This window comes from Poecilia reticulata, linkage group LG17, assembly GCF_000633615.1.
Source record: "Poecilia reticulata strain Guanapo linkage group LG17, Guppy_female_1.0+MT, whole genome shotgun sequence".
NCBI lineage: Eukaryota > Metazoa > Chordata > Actinopteri > Cyprinodontiformes > Poeciliidae > Poecilia > Poecilia reticulata.
Window position 1 is genome coordinate 6,000,278 of NC_024347.1, and position 21,066 is coordinate 6,021,343.

A 21,066-nucleotide genomic window follows, 5' to 3' on the forward strand; every position below is an offset into this window, starting at 1 on the left:
CACACACACACACACACACACAAAAGACTGGCCCCACCATGCTCCCCCTGGTAAATTTATTCTATAACCACCACAGAGCCTGAGTAAATAAAAACACAAAGTGGCATATTTAGTGAATTCATTGTCTGTTAAATAAATTCTTTAAGCATTCAATTAAACACTTGTTTATTTCATGGTACATTTATTTTTATTTTTTTAAATTTAATTATGTATTTATTCGGTTAATTTAGTCCCTATAACCCTACATACTGCTGATTTCATGATTAGTAACTTATCTTATCACAACCCAATCATTTATTTATTTATTTATTTATTTATTTATTTGTTTTGTTAAAAAGAAGGACATAACAATGGCACCCCAGGAGCTCCATACAGACAGAGCTGAATCAGTGTGATATCTGAGTTCAGACTGTCAGGAAGTTGCTGGTTCACATTCAGTTTTTTTTTTTTTTCACCCGGTGTACGGAAAAGAAAAGACGAGTGTGTTTCCACCCGGACTAACTTTGCTGCAGAACGCCGGTAAATCTGAAAACACCAGTCATGCCTTGCTAAGCATTTCTGGGACCTGCTGTGTTTTACCTGCAGATACTTTAATGTAAGATGTCCGGAGCTTCAGACGGAACGGAGGCTAACTGGATCCTGCGGCATCCCGCGGTGAGTGACAGGAACCCTGGCCGAGGGGGCTGAGCTCTGTCGGAAGCCTCAGATAGATTGACCAGCGGGGCTTTCCTCTTTCAGCTCCAGCAGATGAAAGAGCTGCAGGTGGGGGACAGTGAGCAGATCCACGCAGCTTTTTTGGTCTACATGGATCTGACTGAGGGTGAGTAGGACGCCATGTTTGATCACCAAGGTTACCTGTCCAACAGTCTAAAAGTTGCCAATTCATCCTCAGCCAATTCAAGTTCGTCCTTATGTTCACCCGTCCATCCATGTCAATAAATCTACCCTTCCACCCACATATTAGTTTATCCATCTGTGACACATCCTCTTATTTATCCATCCATCCATCCAAAACTTTTGTAGTCTCCTAGTTTGAACCTAGTTCTTGTTGGATTAAAAACAAAACAAAACAACGCATTTATTAACAAGGTAAACAGCCATCAGCACCGATGTCAGATCCGGCCGATCGCTGATTACCGATCTTCCAATTCCGGCTGATTCCTTTTTTTTTTTGTCTGAAATGTGGCAAAATATAGCAAGACAGTCACTGAGTGGACAACATTGCTGATTGAGGACTATTAATGTGCAGACACGACCTGGTGGGTCTGTCAGTCAAACCTCTGACAGCAGAGCACAAGAGGACAGTGGTTGATTTTTATTCATTTTATTTTTACCTTTACTGAGGTAGATAAGATGGGCTTCACATGTAAATATCGGCCGATCTCCCAAAATTAAGGAAATCTGGACTGATTTATCAGTACACCCATAGTTTTAGACATACTGAAAAAAAACCCTGAAATCTTTCATAATTTTATTTCAGAGACTCTCGGTATCGGCCACATAAATGGCAGCAGGCTGTGTATTTGTGCTCTGCAGTGCGTCGGTGGAAGGAGGTCTCCTGTGTGAAAATTCCCGACCTGCAGGCGGTTCTGCTGGAGGCCCAGGAGAAGGATGGAGGTCCGGTCCACACCATCCTGCCGCTACCGGTTCACCAATCTCTAAGCCACAGGAGGTCCGATCCGCAGCAGAACTGCTCCGCCTCTCCTTTTCCTTCCTCCTGTCGCTATTAACTCGGCTTCTCCCTCTCTGCTGAACAGCATCCGCCAGGCGCTGGACCGGGGCTTCCCTCTGCTGCTGTGTGCCGTGGCGTCCGACTCCACCCTGGTCTACCAGAGGATGACCGATGGGTTGGTGACCCCCGACCCCCCTGTTGGGCCCTTTGAGGACGTGGGGCGGCGGCAGCACCGGAAGAGGCGGCAGCAGCAGCGTTGATGGCAGTGTGCTTCTCCTCTCCTGCTTGTGCAGCTCTACAGTTTGAAACTTCAGAGCAGTGCGGTCCTCACATCCTCGTGGTCTTGGCATGGATAAGAGGGGTATGAAACATTCAATAGTGACTTTTCATTTCATGACAGATGTAATTATCCCACTTTGTCGTCAGCTTCCTCTTCCTTGGAGGACGTTTCCCTTCTTCATGTGTCCACAAGTGCTCAGGACAAGAGGGGAAATCTGTTTCAAGTTTTATTTCAAATATTAGTTTTGTACAGAAATATTGCATATTTTATCAAAGGTAGAATAAATGTAATGAAAAAATAACTTCCTGAAGTTACTGAATTTTGGAATAAATTCCCAGGAAACGTAGAAAAGTTCTTGTTTTTGCTTTTTTCCCCCCATATGAACTTGTTCATTCCTGCCAGACTGTTATTGGGAAGCCACTTTAGAGCATCAGATAGCATGGGGGGAGCTGGAGTCCAGCTGAGCAGTGTTCACCATGATGATTGACAGCACTAAGACCCGCCTCCTGACTCTGATTGGTTGTTACTTGTAGCTTGATTTAGTTAGTTTTTTTTTACAGATTTACTTTCTCAACGTGTTGTCATGACATGGTTACTTTTTCAGCAAATATGCAAAATATATATATTTTAAATAAAACACTGCAGTGAGCCATATGCTGTTTTACATGGACACATTCTCTGCCAAGAGCCACCAGAAATACCCCAGAAATGTCACCATTAATTATTAATAGTATATTAATATCCAATAGTATATAAATATTAATAATTAGCTGAACATTTGATCTTGTGTGTCTGCTGTCCCTCTGCTCATCTCTAGAATAGAACCAGTCGAATTCGTGTAAACACTTTTAATTTTCCTAAAAAAGAAAAAAAAGTCAAAACAAAGAAACATAATGAGAGATTTAACACTGGTGACTGACATACAGGGAAAGACGTCCGTGTGCTGCGGCAGCGTCGACCTCGTCGTCACACGGAACAGAAACTGAAGCAGGAAACGTGACTAACTCTGGTGCGCCAGTGCGTTTTGTTGTGTACGTTTCGTGGTGCGAAAGTGTCTCGGTGAGAGGAAGGACCGGGACGGCTACACTTCAACACTTTAACCCTGAGCCTTGTTTGACGTAGATACCTCTGGACAGACGGGGGCGCTGTGGCGAGAACAGGTTCATACTGCGTCTCTGCTGCAGGGGGGGGAAGAGACTTGTCACGGGAGAAAATGACGCAACTTTAGCACAGGTCCACATGAGTGGATGAATACTGACGGTAGTCTGATACGTTTCAGTTCATGTTTCTGACTCTGGGTCGGTGTGATGGCTTCGTTCCGGACGGAGGCCGTCTCTTCCAGATCTCAGCTGGAATCGACCAAGCTCAGGCTGTGGGTAGGGGAGGGAGAAAACGTCCCGGCTTCAATCCAATCCCTCTCCGCCGTTTATTAAAACAAGATCAAGCCCCATGTGCCCCGGAGTCCGCCCCGTCTTCCATCCTGTCGGATCCAGGACGGTGAGGCTATGTCACGTCCTCTTCCTCTGAGCAGTAGTCCCGACCCTGGACACAACACACACAATCAGCACTCGCTAGCCGCGTTTCTATATGTTTGCAGAATTTGACATTTCAAAAACAGATTCGCTTGATGGATACATGTGAATTTCGAAAGATTCTTATTTCTCTATAAAAAAAAAGTTTTTATGCTAAGAGGAAAGTGTTTTTTTTGTGAGTATCGAAATTAGTTCCTTTTGCAAAGCTCCAGTGCAGACCCCTTTTTCACGTCACAGGAGTCGCATCAATAACCACTGAAGAAAACAAGAAAGAGTTACCTTGGGAACAAACTTATTCACGTGAGATTTTAGTTGCCTTCCTCATTTAATGGAGAAAACCATAATTGCAAAATGTTGTTTTTTCGACATGAGCAGATTATTGAAAGAAGTTTTTCCCACATGAAAATATTTAACATTTGTAAATATACATTATTAATTTATTTTCTCTCGAGTCTATGAGTGTCCAAAAAAGGGATATAAAAATATGATGCATTATTATTATTACTTGTAATGGTAATGCAGCTGCTGTTTACACTAGAGACCAATGAACAGTAACAATGACTTTTTTTTCCCTTCAAAAATGCTGGACTGTTTAGGTGAAAAGTATTTACACCCTTTCATCTTTTTCCTGCTTCAACTGCAGATTTCGGTTTATTGTATTGGTGTTTGAATTGACAGACCAACACAAAATCAGTGACGTGCGGTCAGGGGAGGCAGAGCCTCACCTGTCATCATGGAAAAATAATATATAATAACAAAATCATTTATAAAGATATTTTCACCCTGTGGTTTGTACTATGAAGTATCATTTAATTTAACCAAATCTGATGTTATTTTTCTTCAAAAGCACTTAATTTTCGCATTTTCCCATTCAAATGTTCAGAAGCGAAGCCGGTGAGGCAGCAGCGAGCTGAGCCTCACCTGGGATTGCGCAACCTCTTGCTAACTGCACTGCTTGCCATTCTATGAGAGCATGCTCCTCCTGTCTGTACGTCGCCAATAAAATGGTTAAAAACATTTAATGTATGAACAGATTTTCCATAATTTAGCTTATGTATTTAATGTACTGTGTTTTTATTGTCACCAACTGTGTGTGTAACGTGTTTCGTGTGTTAAGGAGCGATCAGAAACGGCAGAGAACAGATACGAGGTGAGGCAGGCAGTTCTCGTGCCTCATCGCTGGGGGCGCTCATGAACTCAGACATTGTGACTCCACAACTGCAGAGTAAGAGACAGTTACAGCGATCTAGACATACAGTAGCTGCGCTGATATAGAGAGCGAGAAAGACGTGATTTTGAGTTATACTTTAACGGTTTCTCTCTTTGCTGTTAAGCACAGCACGAAATTAATAATATCTACATGTCTAAGTTTGATTGAGATAACGGAATTATTCTGCAGCGGCGGCGCGGCTAAGCATCACATGTTAAAGAATAATCTTTTTGCCCTCCAGCATTGTACGCATGCGCAAAATTTTCTTATGTAAACAATAACATACAGGGGGTCTAGATTTGTAAATCCGATTACAATTAAGTCGGTGCCTCACCAGCTATGAACCTCACCGCACGTCACTGCACAAAATAGAGCAGAATTGTGAAGTGAAAGGGAAATGAATGGTTTCAACAAGTAGAGATCTAAAATGGAAGTGCGGTGTGTGTTTGTATTGACGCCTCCTGAAACTTTTAGAACCAGCCACGCCGCTGGAGCTTTGACTTAAGGATCACTTCCTGTTGGGAGGTCAACCTCCACCCTAGTCTCAAATTACATCTTGCATTTAGCGCCACCTGTCTTCCTATCGAGTACCATCAGCATCCCTGTCCCTGCAGAAGAAAAGCGTCACACAGCATGATGCTGCCACCACCATGTTATCCTGTATGAGTGATGTGTTAAAGCTGCAGTATGTAACTTTTTGTAAAATATATATATATATTTTTAACACATTTCTTTTAACTGTCTATATTTTGTGACAGTATGAGACAGATAATCTGTGGGGAAAAAAAATTAAAAATCGAGCTCTCTACCTTCTCCCAGTGCTAACTAGAAACAACCAATCAGAGCTAGGAGGCGGGTCTTAGCGTTGTCAATCACCAGGTGAGTCTGAGCGCCACATCTCTGTGCTCTCTGCTATGCTGCATCTAGCGTAGCCTGTTGTGAACTCTACGGCTAAGTTACCATGGTGATGGGACGGCAGATAAACAGTTTTTCCTGGAACAGTAAGTTGTCTCTCTGCCAGTAGCACATTTAGCAGCGAGTACATGAGAAGAGAATGATTGACGGCGCTTGGACCCTCCTCCTGGCTCTAATTGGTTGGCTGTTTTTGGTCAGAGCATTTCTTAAGGCATCTCAGGAAGGAGGTGGAGGAGATTGACCTCTTCACAGATTATCTGTCTAATGTTACACTGTCATTACATGGTTTAAGAAATATATATATATATATGTTATATAGTGCAGCTTTAAAATAATAATTAAAAAAAGCAAATACATAAGCTGAGGGATGTGGCTAAGTGCTGGGTTCAGAAGGAGAAATGGAATTGGACTTTATTACATTATCAATTCCCGTACTCTTCCCCAGCCATCTGTTCTGCATGCTGGCACAGTCTGGGATATCAGCGGTCACTCATCCCCCTACCGCCCCCCCCCGTGTTGTGTTAGATGTGATAGACTCGCCTGTAACCATATTACTCATACACTGGATGTGACAGATTGAGTCTGTTATGCATCATTGTGTCATCTGTCGTGTCCTTGCTAAATACAGATCCGCAGCAGCTGCAGCGTTAATCTCCTGCCTGTCATTGGGCAGAACAGCAACGCCGCAGCCACCCATTCACCTCCCTTACCTTCTCGATCTTTTCGTCCAGCATCCGGAAGAACTCCTGCTGGCTCTCCGATGAGTGGATGCTCCTTAAGGGGTGGGGGAACAGACACCCAGTTAGAAATATCCTCTAGCGCCTCAACCTGAGAGAAAACCGACCAAACTTCAGCATTGCTCAGACTCACAGAATCTTCCCGTTGGATCCCGATTCATTGGGATGTTGTCCTACTCCAAGCAGAGCGCTCTTCTCCTGCAGGACAAAGCACAGCACTCATCATCACTACTGCAGCCCAAGGTTTCCCCCAGAACGCTCGCTAAGCCTGGTGGCTGGGCACCAGGGCAGTCACTCATCCAGCAGCCCGTCGTGTTTTTGAGTTAAAGACGTTTAAAGTGGACAGGAAATTTGAAAATGTCACTTGATAACCATGTGTTATCAAAAGTTTGGAAGATTAATACCTGAACATCAACTATAAAGTATTTAAAAAATGCAAAAATCTTAAAAAGACTTTAAAAAAAAGCAATGCTTAGCCTGTTGGGGGCACAAGTAAAGCCTGGAGGCCCGCCATGCTTATAATACACTGAGGGAAAGCCTGACAGCCTCTGTAATGATTTTGTGCTCAATTATAATCAGAAGAATACAAGAAGGGACATAAAAACGGTTCATTTATGCCTCTTTAATTTTCTTTAGCTGCAAGTTAGAAAGTCAAATCTCTGCTGGTTTTCTGCAGGCCGAATTTAAAACATTAACATCTAAAAGTTTTTTATAAGTTTTGAGAGTAAAGTCAATTCAACGAGAATAAAATCAAACATTATCAGAATAAAGTCACTGTAATAATTAAAGAAGCTCTGATATTTCTGAACATCTGTGTCTGTTTAAACGTATTTCCTTTGTATATAACTTTGTTTATTCCTTTATAACACGACGTTCAATAAAGTCAAACTCAAAAACACTTCAAACAGAGCGGGATCACGCACTGAGCCGTCATGGCCGCCGTCTCCCGCCTCCTCTCCACTGATGAGCTTGTCCTTCTCCACGCCTCTCATCTTGTGCTCGTCTGTGGAGAAGCAGACACAGAGAGAAGCCCCGCCCCTTTTACTATTATTATTATTATTATTAAAACAGCAGGAGCGGCGGAGGGTCGATTCGGGACAATCCTCTGAGGTCAACTATTCTCACAGTTCCGTTCTCCTCAAAGTAATTACATGCTCTGGCGTCTGGCTCTAAGGCCCGACCCAACAATGGCTGGCAAGCAGCAGAACATGACATGCCGGTCCGGTTCCCCTCTGTCCGATCCCACGCTCTGAGAGATCAGGAAGTAAAAGCGCAGATAGAAAAAAATGTAATTCTATGGAGAATCAGAATTTCTATTTCTGGGAATTCTGAATTGATTCAAAATGCTCAAAAATTGATTTTAGTCTGCTTAATTTTTTTTATTTTATTTTTTTTGTAATATGACATCTTGGACAGTTATTTATTTAAGAAAAAGCCAGGTGGTTAAATCTAAATTAATGCTGGTAATTTAAGTTACATAATTTGATGCACTAAACTATTTTTGTTTAAATGCAAACTGATGGAATTTGATGTACCGTAAATAGCAAATTATTTTAAATATTTCTCTATTTGTCGTTTCCTCTTGCCAGTCGCATCATTTACACAGAATCTGTAATATGAACAGAAAAAAAATAAAGGCTTCTGAATCAAATTGTGAGCCTAAAAACGTCTAGATGCGATGCTGAAAGATTTGTAAATATATTTATTCAGAATATCAATAGCTTTTCTTTTCTTTTTTTTTAATATTCCGGCGGTGTCAGCTCGGTGGCTCCGGCTCGTTCTGTTGGAGTGATCTGGTCGACTCGGACGGTGATGTGATTATGAGGGCCAGATGATCTGGTCGGTGTCTGTAGATCTCCAGGGATTTTCACGTTAGCCGCCTCTGGAACTCAATGACCAAAAAACCCAATAAAGTCAGAGATGAGCTGCTGTTCAGAGGTCAGAGGGGGGAGCAGAGAGTCAACAAGGTGAAGCCGTGAGGCGGTCAGAGTGCAGCCGCAGCAGAAAGGTGAGCCGCTCTGATTGGACTCTGGCTCCAAACTGCTGCAGGTGGAATGAAGAATTATGGAGCATAAACCTGATCTTTATGGATGAATAGATATTAATAAGAAGCGCATCGATTGCAGTTTTCTGGCCGATCACCGATCTTTAAAAGCCCGAGCTGCCGATTCCGAATACTGATTTTTTTACCCCCCTTTGTCTGAAAAGTTGCTAAATATTTGAGATATGATTCTTTAATATTCATTCACATCATTCACATCAATGAGTGATGCGCACATTACAAATGTGCAGAATTTCACTGCCAAAGGAACCAATGCCTCAATGTTCCTGTGCTTGGCCAGCAGACTCCCCTGACCTTTGACCCCATTGATAACCTACGAGGGTTCCTGAAGGCAGCTCCTCCATGCCACCACAAACTGATGCAGCAATACAGGAGCCCAGAGCAGCTACTGAGAGAAGATTACATGAGGTTCATATTTCTGTATTTAAAAAAAATATATATTGTGCTGATGTTATTACTTTAATTTTCTGAGCTACACACTTGTAGCTTGGACTGTCAATAAATCAATTAATCACACAATAAATTAGAACAAAGCCAATCATTTCCATTTGTATGATTTAACGTTTTTCTCTGTCTGCCAAAAACTGGATGATAAAAGTCTTCAGTCTGCTGCTTTTGTTGTTTTGTTGATTTATTCTGGATGTTTAAAACGTCTCCCAGGTCCTCTGTTAAATGTTCACGCTAAGAACGATGTAATGTGTTCTTACATTATTGTGCCATTATCATTATATCGCACAAAAATGGTTTCAAAAACAACAATATTTTTGTTTGTGGCGATAACTTCTGGGACAATTTATCGTTCAATAAAATGTGTTATGGTGACAGGACGACCCAGGCTTTTGGTTTCCATTCGACGCTCAAATGACATCACTCCCTCCAGTGTTTTAATGAGGCTTTTAACTTTCTCATGATCAGTATATTTAATAATATTAAGTCTTTACTTCAAGTTTTCTTTCTACCGTTTTTGGTTATTTTATTTGTTCTCAGGTTGATATTTAAACAGGAGCATCAAAAGCAGAGGAGCTGGATCAGCAGAGCCTGCTAACAACTGATGATGTCATTCAGTTGTTATGGAATATCGTCTCTGCTGCCCTGACTGTCGGCATGTCATGACAGCAGCTGTCAGAGGATTCTTTATATTCGTTGCAAGACTGATTGCTAGTGGAGCATCCCCATCCACTCGTTGAAGATACTCGGACGATATGAATTACGACAAGCTTTAATTTCCCTTTGGGATAAATAAAGTGCTTTTGAACTGAACTGAATCAGAAAGTCTCACTTCTTTTCTGCCCTACTTTCAGCTCTAACGACGCCGCGCTCTGGGGAGGAGACGCCTGAATAACAGCTGAATTTGGCAGCGCTTCCCTCTTTTTAGGCTTGCATAACAATAACGACGGCCCTCCTGTTGCGGGGCGCTCTTCGTCCCTTGGCAGGATGTTGCGGAGGGGGGTGAGGCTATTCGTTCACCCCTGAAGGTACTCTGCCACCGTCCGACACAACCGCCTCCAACTGTCCAAGCAGATTCTGTCCCTTTGGGAAGAATGTCCAGATCCCTCCATCCCCATCCAACAGTACCCTCTGTTTAAAGCTACAGGAAGAGTTAGGAGGAAGAATAAGTCCCTCAGTGTCAGACTGACCAGAGACGAGGTCCCCGTTGCTGTGGGATTTGCTCTGGCCCTCCTCATCGCTGGGAACAGAAGACACCTGCTTGGCAGAGGTGCAGCCCATCTCCTCCTGTACGGCTCTCCTCCTCAGCCCAAAGCTTTACAGGCACACCTGTAGACGATAACAGGAAGGCAAACTCTCATCAGTGACAGCAGGAGGGTTAATGACAGGGACACGTTAAACAGGACGGGACCCAGGGAATGCACCGACTGAAGTTTTCTGGCTGATCAGCAAGAAGTACTTTCTGCCAAAAAAAAAAAAACTCTGAAATTTTTAGATTAATCTCAGAAATTTTGTAGAAAAGAAAAGGTGAAATTTCAGACTTTGAAAAGACAACAATTTAAGAAAAGCGGACACATTTTGAGATAAATCTCAGAAATTTTGGAGAAAAAAAACGTGAAAGTGTCTGAGTTTGAAAAGTCAAAAATTAGCTAGAAAAAGGCATAAAAATGTTGAGATCAATCTCAGAAATGTCCAGGAAAAACTTGGAAATTTCTGAGTTTGAAAAGTTACAAATTTGCAACAAAAAATATGCAATTTTATGATTAACTTCAGAATTTTTATTTATTTATCTTTTTTTCTTTATTTTTATTTTTTTAGAAAAAAGAACATTTTTGAGCTTCAAAAGTGAATAATTTCCACTTTTCAAATTTAGAAATTTCCACAATTTTTCTAGAAACTATATGAGTATTTTCCCCGGGAACGTTTTGACTTTTCAAAATCTTTTTTTTTTTTATAGAAAATTTCAGAGATTTTTTTTCCTATCTACAATGGCCCTAATACATCACCATAGTTCGAAGGGTAAAACAATGTTAGGCAGGAATCCAGACTGTCATGGCCCATCAGTGAATGTGTGGCTCAGCAGCCTCAAAACAACGATCAACAATCAGATGATGGATAATTAAAGGTGTTGCTCTTAAATTTGTCTGCCATCATCAATAAAACACCAAAGAATATTAAGAACTAACTGCGTGAAACTAATCTCAGTTTTTCTAATCAATTAGTCATGAAGTGCCCCACCCTTGAAATAATAATCAAAAACACAATCTCCTCACTCTACTCCTGAATGGACAATAAAACTAGCTGTGATTCACCATCACACACGGGACTGGGAATGCACCAGCGACAAGCCCGCTACTCCGCAACAATCAGGCCTTTCAGAGTGGGTGGGGGTCTGGGGGGGGATCTCACTGGGTCATTTCTATTAGTGAATGATGTTTTTTTCTTCTTTTTTTTCCCCTGTTTAGAGCAGGGGATTACACTGCACGCGCGCTCCCATCTCCCACGTCCTAATGCTGCAGAGCAGACTTCAACATGGAGGGTGGGATCCATCTGATCCATTGATCCAGAGTGATCCATCCTGATGCGGGTCTGGTTGTTCCTGAGCGGCCGGTGAAGGAGAATCCAGTTGCGGACTCAGCTGCTTCCGGGGCCCCGTTCCAATTACAACCACTAGCATAAATGCTTCATTTATAACTGTAAACATCTTTTCTTTTTTAAAATAAATAATAATAATAATAATAAAGAAAAGACGAAAAGAGCCTAGCTAACTCCAAGTAAAACATTCCAACCAACAGATGGGCTGATTTTACAGCATTTCTAAAGAGGAAGGGAGAGTTGTGGACCGCAGTGTTTGAGGGGGGAGGATGTATACAGGATGCTAGATTGATTTAATAAATAACGTAAGTTGGGGAAAGAGGCGCCATTCCGGCGGCTGTGGATAAATGCCGAGACGTTATTCTGAAGAGCGGAACGGAGAGGGGGGCGAAATGGAAAAGGCAGCTTTACCTTTCTGGTGAATCCATGGCTCAGCGGCTCCTTCCTGTGCTGTCAGTCCGCTCGGAGCTGCCGCTCAGACAGCATCTGCAGCTCCGCTCGACTCGGCTCACTCAGCGCCGTCTGCTCCCCCGCCGAAGGGCGCTCTGTCACAGTGACGAAATAGCGCGAGGGAATGTGTCAAACACAAGCCAATTTTTTTTAATTACAGCTGTTGTATTCCTTAAAAATCTAGTTTTCGAGAACCGTAAACCACCGAAGCATACCTCTGGATTGCGTCGTCACCGTGTGTTGTCAGTCGGACCTAATTCGAAGGTGCACCGAACCATTTCCGCCCTGCGCGTTACAAATGCACTGTCGCAGTAAACTGCAGAGAGAAGTTTGTTCGGTGTCTTGGCTGATCGAGCAGCCGCTGAGCGCCCACATCTGTCAGCATGATCTTCCTCACGGTAATCGCTCGGCTGGCGGACGGTCTGCCGCTGGCTGCGTCCATCCAGGAAGATGAACAGGTTTGAATGAGGGCTAAATTGGGCTCCGATAGCTGCACACAGAGCTCCAATCAAAAGTTGGTTAAATGAATGCATGAACGGAAGAAAAGAAAATAGAAATAAGTCATGGCTGTAGTGTATTCTTTGTTTTGCTGAAAGATTTAACATCTAAACTTAGTATAAAACAGAGCACTGCCACCTCATGGCTTCAGCCTTTTAAGCTTATATGTGTTATGGAAGTGAGTGCAGGGTTAGCTGTGTTATTTGATATTTTTACTATTTTTAATAACGGCAAAATATTTCATGTTTGTTTTTAGCTATGCTCCTGCCCTTATGGTACAGTATATTTTTAATTTAGTTTTTATACTTTTATCTTTGTGTGAACCTACCTGAGTCTACGTCCCGTCACTTAGCCGCTGTTGAACCTGAATTTCCCCCATTGACAGTAAAGGATACTATTCAATCTGTAAACAGTGAGAAACGGAGTCAGATAACTCAGAGTTCAAGTTTAATGTGACAGAACTCACAGATAATTTGGTCACATCCAGATGTGGCCAATGCCGCAGGTTTTAAATGACCTGCGCCGTTAGGGGCTGTTTTCACTGACTGGTTCTACAGCTACTGTAACAAACATGGATGTGCTTTGACTGTTTTCTGCCAGTTAGGAAGAGACCTCCAGCATTACCAGAGTCAGGCCAAGCAGCTGCTCCGGAAACTCGACGCTCAGAGCCCGGACCGCTGCATGCTGGAGGCTGGGAACGTGAACTTCTGGTCAGTTGAGATTTATAGATTCAACCTGAAATCGAAGACCTTTCGATTATTTATGGGTTTGACTCACCCCCCCCCCCTCCTCCTCCCAGTTACTTCATATCCCAGGGTGTTTGCTGCCTGTGTCTCTGTGACGCCTCTTTCCCTAAAAAGATGGCTTTTGGGTACCTAGAGGACCTCCACAATGAATTCTGTGAGCAGTACGGAAAGAGAGTCCCCACGGTGACGAGGCCATACTCCTTCATAGAGTTTGGTAAGGTTCTCTTTGGGTTTTCCCATTAGAACGGTTCCAGTGCAAAACCAGGGCTGGTGCTTCAGAAAGTTCTTAACTGGTCCTATAAAAAATCAGTTTGGTTTGTTCAGTAACGAGGAGCTTCGTCGTCTCAGTCAGTAGATGTTCGATTTAATTTTGTATCTGTGGACTTTTAAAAAATTTAGCTAAAATGAGTTTTAGATGTTGTGACTCATAACATTTTGATTGGTTGCTGGTTTCCATGAGCTCCAACTCTGGACTAAAGCTATTCTTTCTTCAGAGCAAAAATAGTAGCAATTTATCTGTGCCAGATTGAATATTATGAAAATTTGGACTGATTATCAATTTGCTGATATCATATATAATATAGATTTTGCTACCATTTTGACACAGTGAAAAAAAAACGACCACACTGCTGACATTGCTTCTATGTTTCTGTTAAATCCCACACAGTCTTATGCTGCATCGCTATCACTTTAATTAAAATGTTTTAATGTAGAAAAAAATACAATGTCGAATTGCAGTGTTTCCATCAAATCAGAAACTCATTTCAAATCACAGGTGAATAAGTTTGTTGACTCTGTGAGTCATTAAAAATATCACGCCACACCATCATCCTCCAACTACTTCCTGTCATCTTCTTCATGGTTTTCGTTGGTGGTAACATCTGGTTGTTGATTGTGACTTGTGTGAAACAAAAAAAAAAATTCCATTGCAGTTTTGCGAGATAATCCAATTTTGATATGACCAAAACACCCACCACCTCATCCTAGCGCAAATACTTAAAAAAAATTTCAAAATTGGAGTGTTTCTATTGCGAAAATTTATTGTCAAAATATGAAAATGTGCGGTTATTTGGTCAACAGAAACGCTGTTAAGGTCACACGACCAAACAAAAACCAACCCCCTCTTGAAATACAAATGGAAACAAGATGGAAATAAACATTCATTGTTATCGGCCCAGTTTTATTTATCGGATCGTCACCAATGTTAATGCCGATACATCGTGTGTCCGCAGTATTAGGAATGCTAGAAACATAAAGAACGTTTCCTAAATTTAGCAAGGGTTAAAGTCTTCATTAGTCTTTATGTGCAAAAAATAATAATTTAAAAAATTTAATGCAAACAATAGATTAGCATTTACGCTAAACATCTGAAGGAGCGGAATATTCACAATATCTGACTAAAATCTAATCTTTATTGTCGGAGTGTTTTCTGAAATTGAAGAATTAAAAGAAGGGAATGTCTTTTAGGTCCACTTTAGGACACGTATGTAAAGAGCAGAGGGGAAAAAAGTAACTTTTTTCATATTCTAGATACGTACATCCAGAAAACAAAGAAATCATACGTTGACAGCAGGGCCCGGAGGAACCTGAGCAGCGTCAGCACGGAGCTGCAGGACGTCCAGAGAATCATGGTGGCAAATATTGAGGAAGTCCTGCAGAGAGGAGAAGCTCTTTCCGGTAACCAGTTTGGAGTAAAACCCCAACCCGTTGGCCAGCTGTCCAACTCCAGCTAACCCTGAATCTGCTTTCTTCATCAGCTTTGGACACCAAGGCCAGCAACCTGCGCAGCCAGGCCGAGAAGTACCGCAGTGACGCCAGGTTCCTCAACACCCGCTCCACCTATGCTAAAGTCGCTGCTGTGGTTTTGGTCTTCGTCACGCTGATCATCTATGTGCGCTTTTGGTGGCTTTGATGACTAAACAAAGACTCTGAAAAGGGGGGAAAGTTTCCCCTCTCTCTGTGGTGGAGGAAGACCTTTCTTCTCTGCTGTAGCTTTAGGTTTTGTATTCTGTGAAACCAGAGCTATCAGTGTTTAGTTGGACTTTTCTTTTGTACGGAGACAAATGTTCTACAGTGGGCCGTTGTGGTTGTTTACACAGGCAGATGTTTGCACAATGGAGGTGGAGCTTCTCTGAGTTACACGACAGAAGAAGCAGCAGCAGCTTCCAGATAGTATGTTGACACTGTGAGGAAAACACTCTGGTTTATTTATATAGTTTTGAAAAAAAAATTAAAGATTTGGCAAACTATCATGTATGGTGACATCATGAATAGTCTCTCTGGGTTTAACTGTTTATCGTAAAAAGCAGGTATATTCTAAAGCAGTAAAAAATAAAAATAAAAAATACAATGCAAATCTACAAAAAAACTACAAAATACAAAACCAGGTTCACGACTCGTGAAGTTTGGGTTGTAATTCCATTTCAGTCAAACATCAAAATTAATCCAAATAAATACTTGAAATTTTTCAGTGAAGTAGATCCATAACATATTTAGGTTTCACTTTTAACCTGAATTATTAGAATAAGCTTTCTAATAACTTCCTAGCTTTCTTAGAAGTACTTTAATGAAATTAGTTTATGTGGCCTAACAGTGTTCAGGAATTGTTTTTCTTACAAATTTTTTTCAGTCCAATAAATCAAGAGAAAAAAATTTGATTTAATTAAATAATTTGAAAACTACATTAAATCAACATGAACAGTAACTTTTATTTGGAAACCAGTCACTGTTACTGACTTCAATACATATACATAATCTTTATATTCCTGTGCTTCATTCTGAAATCCGACCCTGTTCAGTTCCTGGTTGGTCACGTTCACAAGGTTCCTGTCAGAAAGTTTACTATTCAATCAGCATCTTTCAGAAAACACATTTACTGATCCCAGTAAATGCTTTATTGTGTATGTTTGAATTGTTATGAACAAGCAATAAAAACACAACCAAAATAAAGGACCTGGATTTTTACCATGAGGTGAGAAACAGGTAATGGTGTGAATTGAAGCAAAGAAATTACCTAACTAAAAGGATCAGATTTTATATATACATGTATATATATATATATTTTTTTTGCAAAAAAAGTTCTGGAACTAAATAATTTTCCGAAGGTATTTTAAACACGGTTTCACCAATACAGGATTTCTGGTTGTTCAACAATCTTTAACCCGTCAACTATCACAAGGAAAGACACTTACAGACGAGTCAATGGGTCCATGAGGACAACCTGACCTGCTGATTTAGACTTTGACTATCAATTTTTTTTTAATTATTCAGGTATCGGCCTGAATAATTAAAAATTATTTCAGTATCGGCCGATCGCCCAAATTAAAGGCAATCAGGGCCCATTTACTGGTGCAGTCCTAATGTTAAAGCCAGGAGTTTGACATTTAAAGACCGCTTCATGCTGAATGTGGCAGCATTCATCCTTCATATCCAGAAGGAATCTACAGTAAACAAGGCCAGAAGTCCGTAAGTCTGTCCTGTTGGAGTTTTAAGCATTCCTCCTCCTCCGTTGTCTTTGCAGCACAGTTCATTCCCACTCATGCCATCAGATCAAAGTCGTCCCTCTGTAACAGAAACATTAATGTAAGTCATGATCCTACATTAAGACAACATGACAGAGATCTTCATAACTCAATAACAGAGGCTCTTAAAGCTGCGTTTCCATAACAAATATGTGCAAATGTTTGTTGATATTCTGCTAATATCAAGAAAACACAATTTCACAATTGTAATGTTTCCATAGAACATTACAATTGTGAAATTGTAATGTTCTATTCACGTGATTCAATTAAAATCACGTGAATAAGTTTGTTCATTTGATAAGTCATTAAGAAATCAGGCCTCTTCCAACTACTTCCTGTCGTCTTCTTTGTCGTTTCCACCAGTAGCAACGTCCGGTTGTTGATCATGTGACTCGTGCAATGTAAAAATAAAAGTGTCTCCATCGTAGTTTTTCAAAAATACATCTATTGCAATATGGTCAAAAAACCACCTCATCTTAACGTAGAAACATTTCCAAAGCAAAACATGTTCTTTTGGAATTGCCGTGTTTCCATTAAGCGAATGTTATGGTCAGTTATGGTTAGTGGAAACGCAGCTACAGTGAAGCTCCTCCATTTATTCATGAATGAATGAAAGTCTCACCTCGTCATTATAATTCAGGACGTGCTGCTTGATCTTCGAAGAGTCCACCCAGGTGACAAAATCTTCCATATTTCTAAAACAAAGACATAATTTCAGACAGTGCTGCTGATTTTTATAAACAAAAATATCTTGTGGGGGATGTCGGGCGTTATAAACCAAGCTGGAGGCCGACCTTGTGACGAGAAACGCTGGATCTGTGACGATGTCCGGGCCGACACGAATATCTGTCAGCATGTTTAGGAAAACTACCAAACAACCTTTATTGTTGGATGGAAACAAACCTACGTTCTCTCTGGGCAACAAACACCAGACGGACACACAGATTGAAGGATACGTCCTTGTTGGATGAAGGTAATGGCCGTCTTCAGGTTCTGAGCCATGCGGAGGTTCAGCATGATGCTGGGCAGCCGCCTCCTGCAGGTGAACAAACAGGCAGGATAAAACAGCTGCAACAATGCATCAGTTTGTGTTTGTGGAGATTTTACCTGCAGAAGGACGAGGCCGTGACCTTCTCTGTCAGCGACAGGTTCTGTCTGGTGGGGATCAGGCCGATGCTGTACCTGATCAACCAGAGGAGCAGACAGTGTCGCATCAGATTAACACGAGTCACAATCCACTGAGGCTTCATGTGTGAAGGTCAGAGGGCAACAACAGATGTGATCAAAGTAGGGGCGGACCGATCAGTCAGCCACGATTTCCTTAATTTTGGGTGATTGCCTGACATGTGAAACCAATTTTTTCTTCTTCCACAATGGTCTAAAAACCAGACACCGTTTCCTTCTGCTTAACATTAGCTGCATTTCCACCGACTATAGAAGTGTGCAATTTGACATTTAAAGAATAAATTTGCTTAATGGACATTTCAGGAAAAAAACACAAACATTTTTTGGATTAAAATGTTATGCTAGGATGAGGTGTTTTTTTAGCCGTATAGAAAAAGTGTTTTATTTTGCAAAACTGCAATGGAAACACTTTCACATCACACGAGTCACATGATCAATGGCCAGATGTTACTACTGGCAGAAACAACAAAGAAGACGACAGGAAGTGATAGGAGGATGATTGTTTTTGATAACTTACTGCGTGAACAAGCTTATTAAAGTGTGATTTTAATTGTGATTTTAATTTTATGGAAGCACGGTAATTGATAAATTGTGTTTTTTTTTTTTTAAATTGGCGACAAAATTTTGCACACATTTGTAATGGAAACGCAGCTAATATTCGCTCCACTGCTGCCAACTTGGCAACTTTATTGTTATATTTAGCAACTTTTAGATAAAAATAAAAAGTAGGTATCAGACAAAATGCCTAATCAGCAGATTAGGCTTTGCAAAGATTGGGAATCGGGCGAAAACTGCAATGGCTGCACCTGTAGATCAAAGTGATGTTTATAGTCATCGTACCACGTGTAGTAAAATAATGATGGACTTCCCTTGACGTCGAAAAGAAATACCTATTTTACAGCAAAAGCACTAAGACATTATTTTACCTGAAATGAACTATTAAATCTGAAACCAGATATTTACATGCGCTGCATAAAAATAAAACACATTTTTCTCACCATAATTGACTCAGACTAAAGTTTTTTCTGTTTTTCACAATCCAGACACCTGAAACCTAAAACCCAGACATAAACTCAGTGAACGTCCAGCTTGTCAGGAAGTAAGCGGGTTCTGTGTCCCAGAAACAATTCTGTTGAGAAATGTGTTAAACCCAAAATTAAAAGCAAAAGACTTTGTGAAAATTCTGTAGTTTCATCGACAACAACGAAACAAGACCTGAGCTGTAGTGGCGTTCAGGAACGAGGAAGCCATTACTGATTAAGGTTATCCAAAGCACTCAGGAACTTTTATAAAGCTGAAATTAAAGTGATCATATTATGGGTCAAAAAGGGTTTTCCAAATGACATAAATTATATTTACCAACCAGAGATAATTTTAGTCATTCCAACAGCCGTGAAAGATTTAGTCTTACTTCTCGTCAGGATGGTGAAGAAAAAAGATCTCTCTCTTTATAATGTATATGTAAACATCTGATTTCAACTGTACATGTATAAATATATCTACACTAATGTGAATATAAACAAAAAAATGCTTAGTTCTTTGTGTTTTTGTTACATTTACTGATAAATGTCTTTTCCTTTGGATTTGTTTGTGACTCTTCAGTCTTTCACTGGTTCTGTTTGGGTTGTTTCGGTTCCGACCCAAACCGACCCAATGGCCTCTGGTGACTCACAGCTTTTCCAGGAAGCGGTGTGTGCTCTGAGCTCTGAAGCCGTCCTTCTCATCCAGGTCTCTGATCTTCTGCGCCAGCTCTCTGATGTTCCGACTGAGCTTGTTGTACCTGAAAGATTAAAAAAAAGACACAACCTACAATAAAACCAACCATTTCCTCCCTATATGCTGTTCTAACACATCTCGTTCAGATGGAATACACATTACGTCTTACTAACACTTTAAAGTCCTATATCATGATGAGGTAAAGACTTAATGACTCTGATTTGATTCTGCTGTTTGGGAATCTGAAAAACGTCCATCAGCTCTAGTTGAACATATAAAATACTCTCACGTGGTAAACATGTATTAAAATTAAGGCAGCAAAGAAAAAAAAACTATTGAGTTTCAAAAACTCAATAAATGTTTCACATATTAAGACTGCTGACCCAGTGTAAGGCTGAGAAGAACCCTCCAACCGCCAAGCTGATGCTTTAAAGACCACAATCTGTGTTTGAGTGTCTGTAGAACATTTATGCACTTAGCTTGGACATTCTGACCACGTCTCACTCTGCTACTTTCTCCTCCTACTCTCCAGTTATGCGTCATCATCAGTTATGGATGCTACTACCTTTATGCTTTCTCTGCTTTGTGACATTTTCCAGGAGGATGACATATCTGGAACAATTTCTGTCAACATGTTCTCTCTCTCAGCAGATGATACACTCGCCCCTGTCTTTCGCTGTTTAAATTGAAGAAGATACTTCTGCCCCTAACTAGGTGTAGTACTTATTTGTAGTTTGTCTATTTAGTTGAGCTTTTATCGTAGATGATAACAATCTCTGCTCCAATTAATTATGTCAACATTAGTTACCCTGAAAGTAGTCCAGTGAATTTTGTGCCTCTGTTTTGTATTTTTAACCTGCAAGTTGGTTTCTTCTTGTTAGAAAGGAAACATTTCTTTCTACTGTCGCCGCATGCGTTCTCAGTATTAGACGATTAACTTGCCATAATAAACTGAATTTTACTGCACTGTGGTAAAACTAGAATCTAATTGGAAGGTTATATATAGTGTATTCAACCTGGAAAACTACTTTTACTGAATTTCTCGGTAGTATTCCATCTTGGTAGTGAAATTAACTCACATTGTGATTTTTTATTTATTTATTTTTGCTAATGACCAGACTTATAAATAGCAACTTTGATCTTCGTTTGCTTCCATCTTCATGAACAACTCGTTTTTAAACATTTGAACTTTTTCTACCTTTTCCATTATCCTTCCTGTCTGACCAATCTGAACGCCGCAGCGTCCAGTCAGACCCCCAAACATCTCATCACACATTTTACTCACTTTGTATAGTCCTCGCGCTTCTCGATGTGATACTTCCGTAACACCTTCACCTCGTGCAGGTTGTTGTCCACCTCCCAGTTGATGAAGTCTACCTTCTTCAACAGCTTCTGCTCGTGATATTTTAATTTACGAACCATTTTATTTCTCTGTTACCTCACAAATACTTCCCTCAGAGGAAAACCGGAAACACGTGCTCTTTCTTCTTCTTCTTCGGA

General features: G+C 40.9%; 4 protein-coding genes across 6 annotated transcripts; 2 read left to right on the forward strand and 2 right to left on the reverse strand.

The window, feature by feature from the left end:
• The first annotated feature begins 446 nt into the window (after positions 1 to 446).
• tsen15 (TSEN15 tRNA splicing endonuclease subunit) lies at positions 447 to 2,826 on the forward strand. Of its 2 annotated transcripts, XM_008433310.2 has the most exons (5): positions 447 to 519; positions 586 to 654; positions 739 to 820; positions 1,537 to 1,672; positions 1,758 to 2,826. In XM_008433310.2, the coding sequence occupies exons 2-5, from the start codon at positions 601 to 603 to the stop codon at positions 1,930 to 1,932; spliced, it is 447 nt and encodes a 148-aa protein (XP_008431532.1). In that variant the 5' UTR covers positions 447 to 519; positions 586 to 600; the 3' UTR covers positions 1,933 to 2,826. The 2 variants fall into 2 exon arrangements, with proteins under 2 accessions (XP_008431532.1, XP_008431531.1); XM_008433309.2 differs by having other exon boundaries at positions 463 to 654.
• On the reverse strand, positions 2,786 to 11,979 carry zgc:55943 (uncharacterized protein C1orf21). Its single transcript, XM_017310176.1, has 6 exons — positions 11,862 to 11,979; positions 10,046 to 10,184; positions 7,270 to 7,349; positions 6,480 to 6,544; positions 6,320 to 6,383; positions 2,786 to 3,494 (listed from the first exon to the last, which is right to left on the reverse strand). Exons 2-6 carry the CDS (start codon positions 10,134 to 10,136, stop codon positions 3,456 to 3,458), a joined length of 339 nt encoding a protein of 112 aa, XP_017165665.1. The 5' UTR covers positions 10,137 to 10,184; positions 11,862 to 11,979; the 3' UTR covers positions 2,786 to 3,455.
• Positions 11,980 to 12,184: 205 nt separating this feature from the next.
• On the forward strand, positions 12,185 to 15,476 carry sec22ba (SEC22 homolog B, vesicle trafficking protein a). 2 transcript variants are annotated; one of them, XM_008433312.2, is made up of 5 exons: positions 12,185 to 12,358; positions 12,999 to 13,108; positions 13,198 to 13,358; positions 14,675 to 14,821; positions 14,902 to 15,476. In XM_008433312.2, exons 1-5 carry the CDS (start codon positions 12,284 to 12,286, stop codon positions 15,054 to 15,056), a joined length of 648 nt encoding a protein of 215 aa, XP_008431534.1. In that variant the 5' UTR covers positions 12,185 to 12,283; the 3' UTR covers positions 15,057 to 15,476. The 2 variants fall into 2 exon arrangements, with proteins under 2 accessions (XP_008431534.1, XP_008431535.1); XM_008433313.2 differs by having other exon boundaries at positions 12,185 to 12,298.
• Positions 15,477 to 16,001: 525 nt separating this feature from the next.
• imp3 (IMP U3 small nucleolar ribonucleoprotein 3) lies at positions 16,002 to 21,066 on the reverse strand. The gene is made up of 7 exons (XM_008433314.2): positions 20,852 to 21,066; positions 19,523 to 19,630; positions 17,773 to 17,847; positions 17,622 to 17,701; positions 17,460 to 17,511; positions 17,288 to 17,360; positions 16,002 to 16,707 (listed from the first exon to the last, which is right to left on the reverse strand). Exons 1-7 carry the CDS (start codon positions 20,986 to 20,988, stop codon positions 16,681 to 16,683), a joined length of 552 nt encoding a protein of 183 aa, XP_008431536.1. The 5' UTR covers positions 20,989 to 21,066; the 3' UTR covers positions 16,002 to 16,680.

Excerpts from the sequence above, each read along its gene's own strand:
- imp3 (XM_008433314.2), bottom strand. The coding sequence starts at position 20,988 with ATGGTTCGTAAATTAAAATATCACGAGCAGAAGCTGTTGAAGAAGGTA. Across the intron at positions 17,702-17,772 it reads ACGGCCTCGTCCTTCTGCAG|GAGGCGGCTGCCCAGCATCA; the intron begins GTAAAATCTCCA and ends GTTCACCTGCAG. Across the intron at positions 17,361-17,459 it reads CCAGCGTTTCTCGTCACAAG|AAATATGGAAGATTTTGTCA; the intron begins GTCGGCCTCCAG and ends TCTTTGTTTTAG.
- zgc:55943 (XM_017310176.1), bottom strand. The coding sequence starts at position 10,136 with ATGGGCTGCACCTCTGCCAAGCAGGTGTCTTCTGTTCCCAGCGATGAG. Across the intron at positions 7,350-10,045 it reads CAACGGGGACCTCGTCTCTG|ACGAGCACAAGATGAGAGGC; the intron begins GTCAGTCTGACA and ends GCTTCTCCACAG. Across the intron at positions 6,384-6,479 it reads GGATCCAACGGGAAGATTCT|GAGCATCCACTCATCGGAGA; the intron begins GTGAGTCTGAGC and ends CCACCCCTTAAG.
- sec22ba (XM_008433312.2), top strand. The coding sequence starts at position 12,284 with ATGATCTTCCTCACGGTAATCGCTCGGCTGGCGGACGGTCTGCCGCTG. Across the intron at positions 12,359-12,998 it reads CCATCCAGGAAGATGAACAG|TTAGGAAGAGACCTCCAGCA; the intron begins GTTTGAATGAGG and ends GTTTTCTGCCAG. Across the intron at positions 14,822-14,901 it reads GAGAGGAGAAGCTCTTTCCG|CTTTGGACACCAAGGCCAGC; the intron begins GTAACCAGTTTG and ends TTTCTTCATCAG.
- tsen15 (XM_008433310.2), top strand. The coding sequence starts at position 601 with ATGTCCGGAGCTTCAGACGGAACGGAGGCTAACTGGATCCTGCGGCAT. Across the intron at positions 655-738 it reads GGATCCTGCGGCATCCCGCG|CTCCAGCAGATGAAAGAGCT; the intron begins GTGAGTGACAGG and ends TTCCTCTTTCAG. Across the intron at positions 1,673-1,757 it reads CAATCTCTAAGCCACAGGAG|CATCCGCCAGGCGCTGGACC; the intron begins GTCCGATCCGCA and ends TCTGCTGAACAG.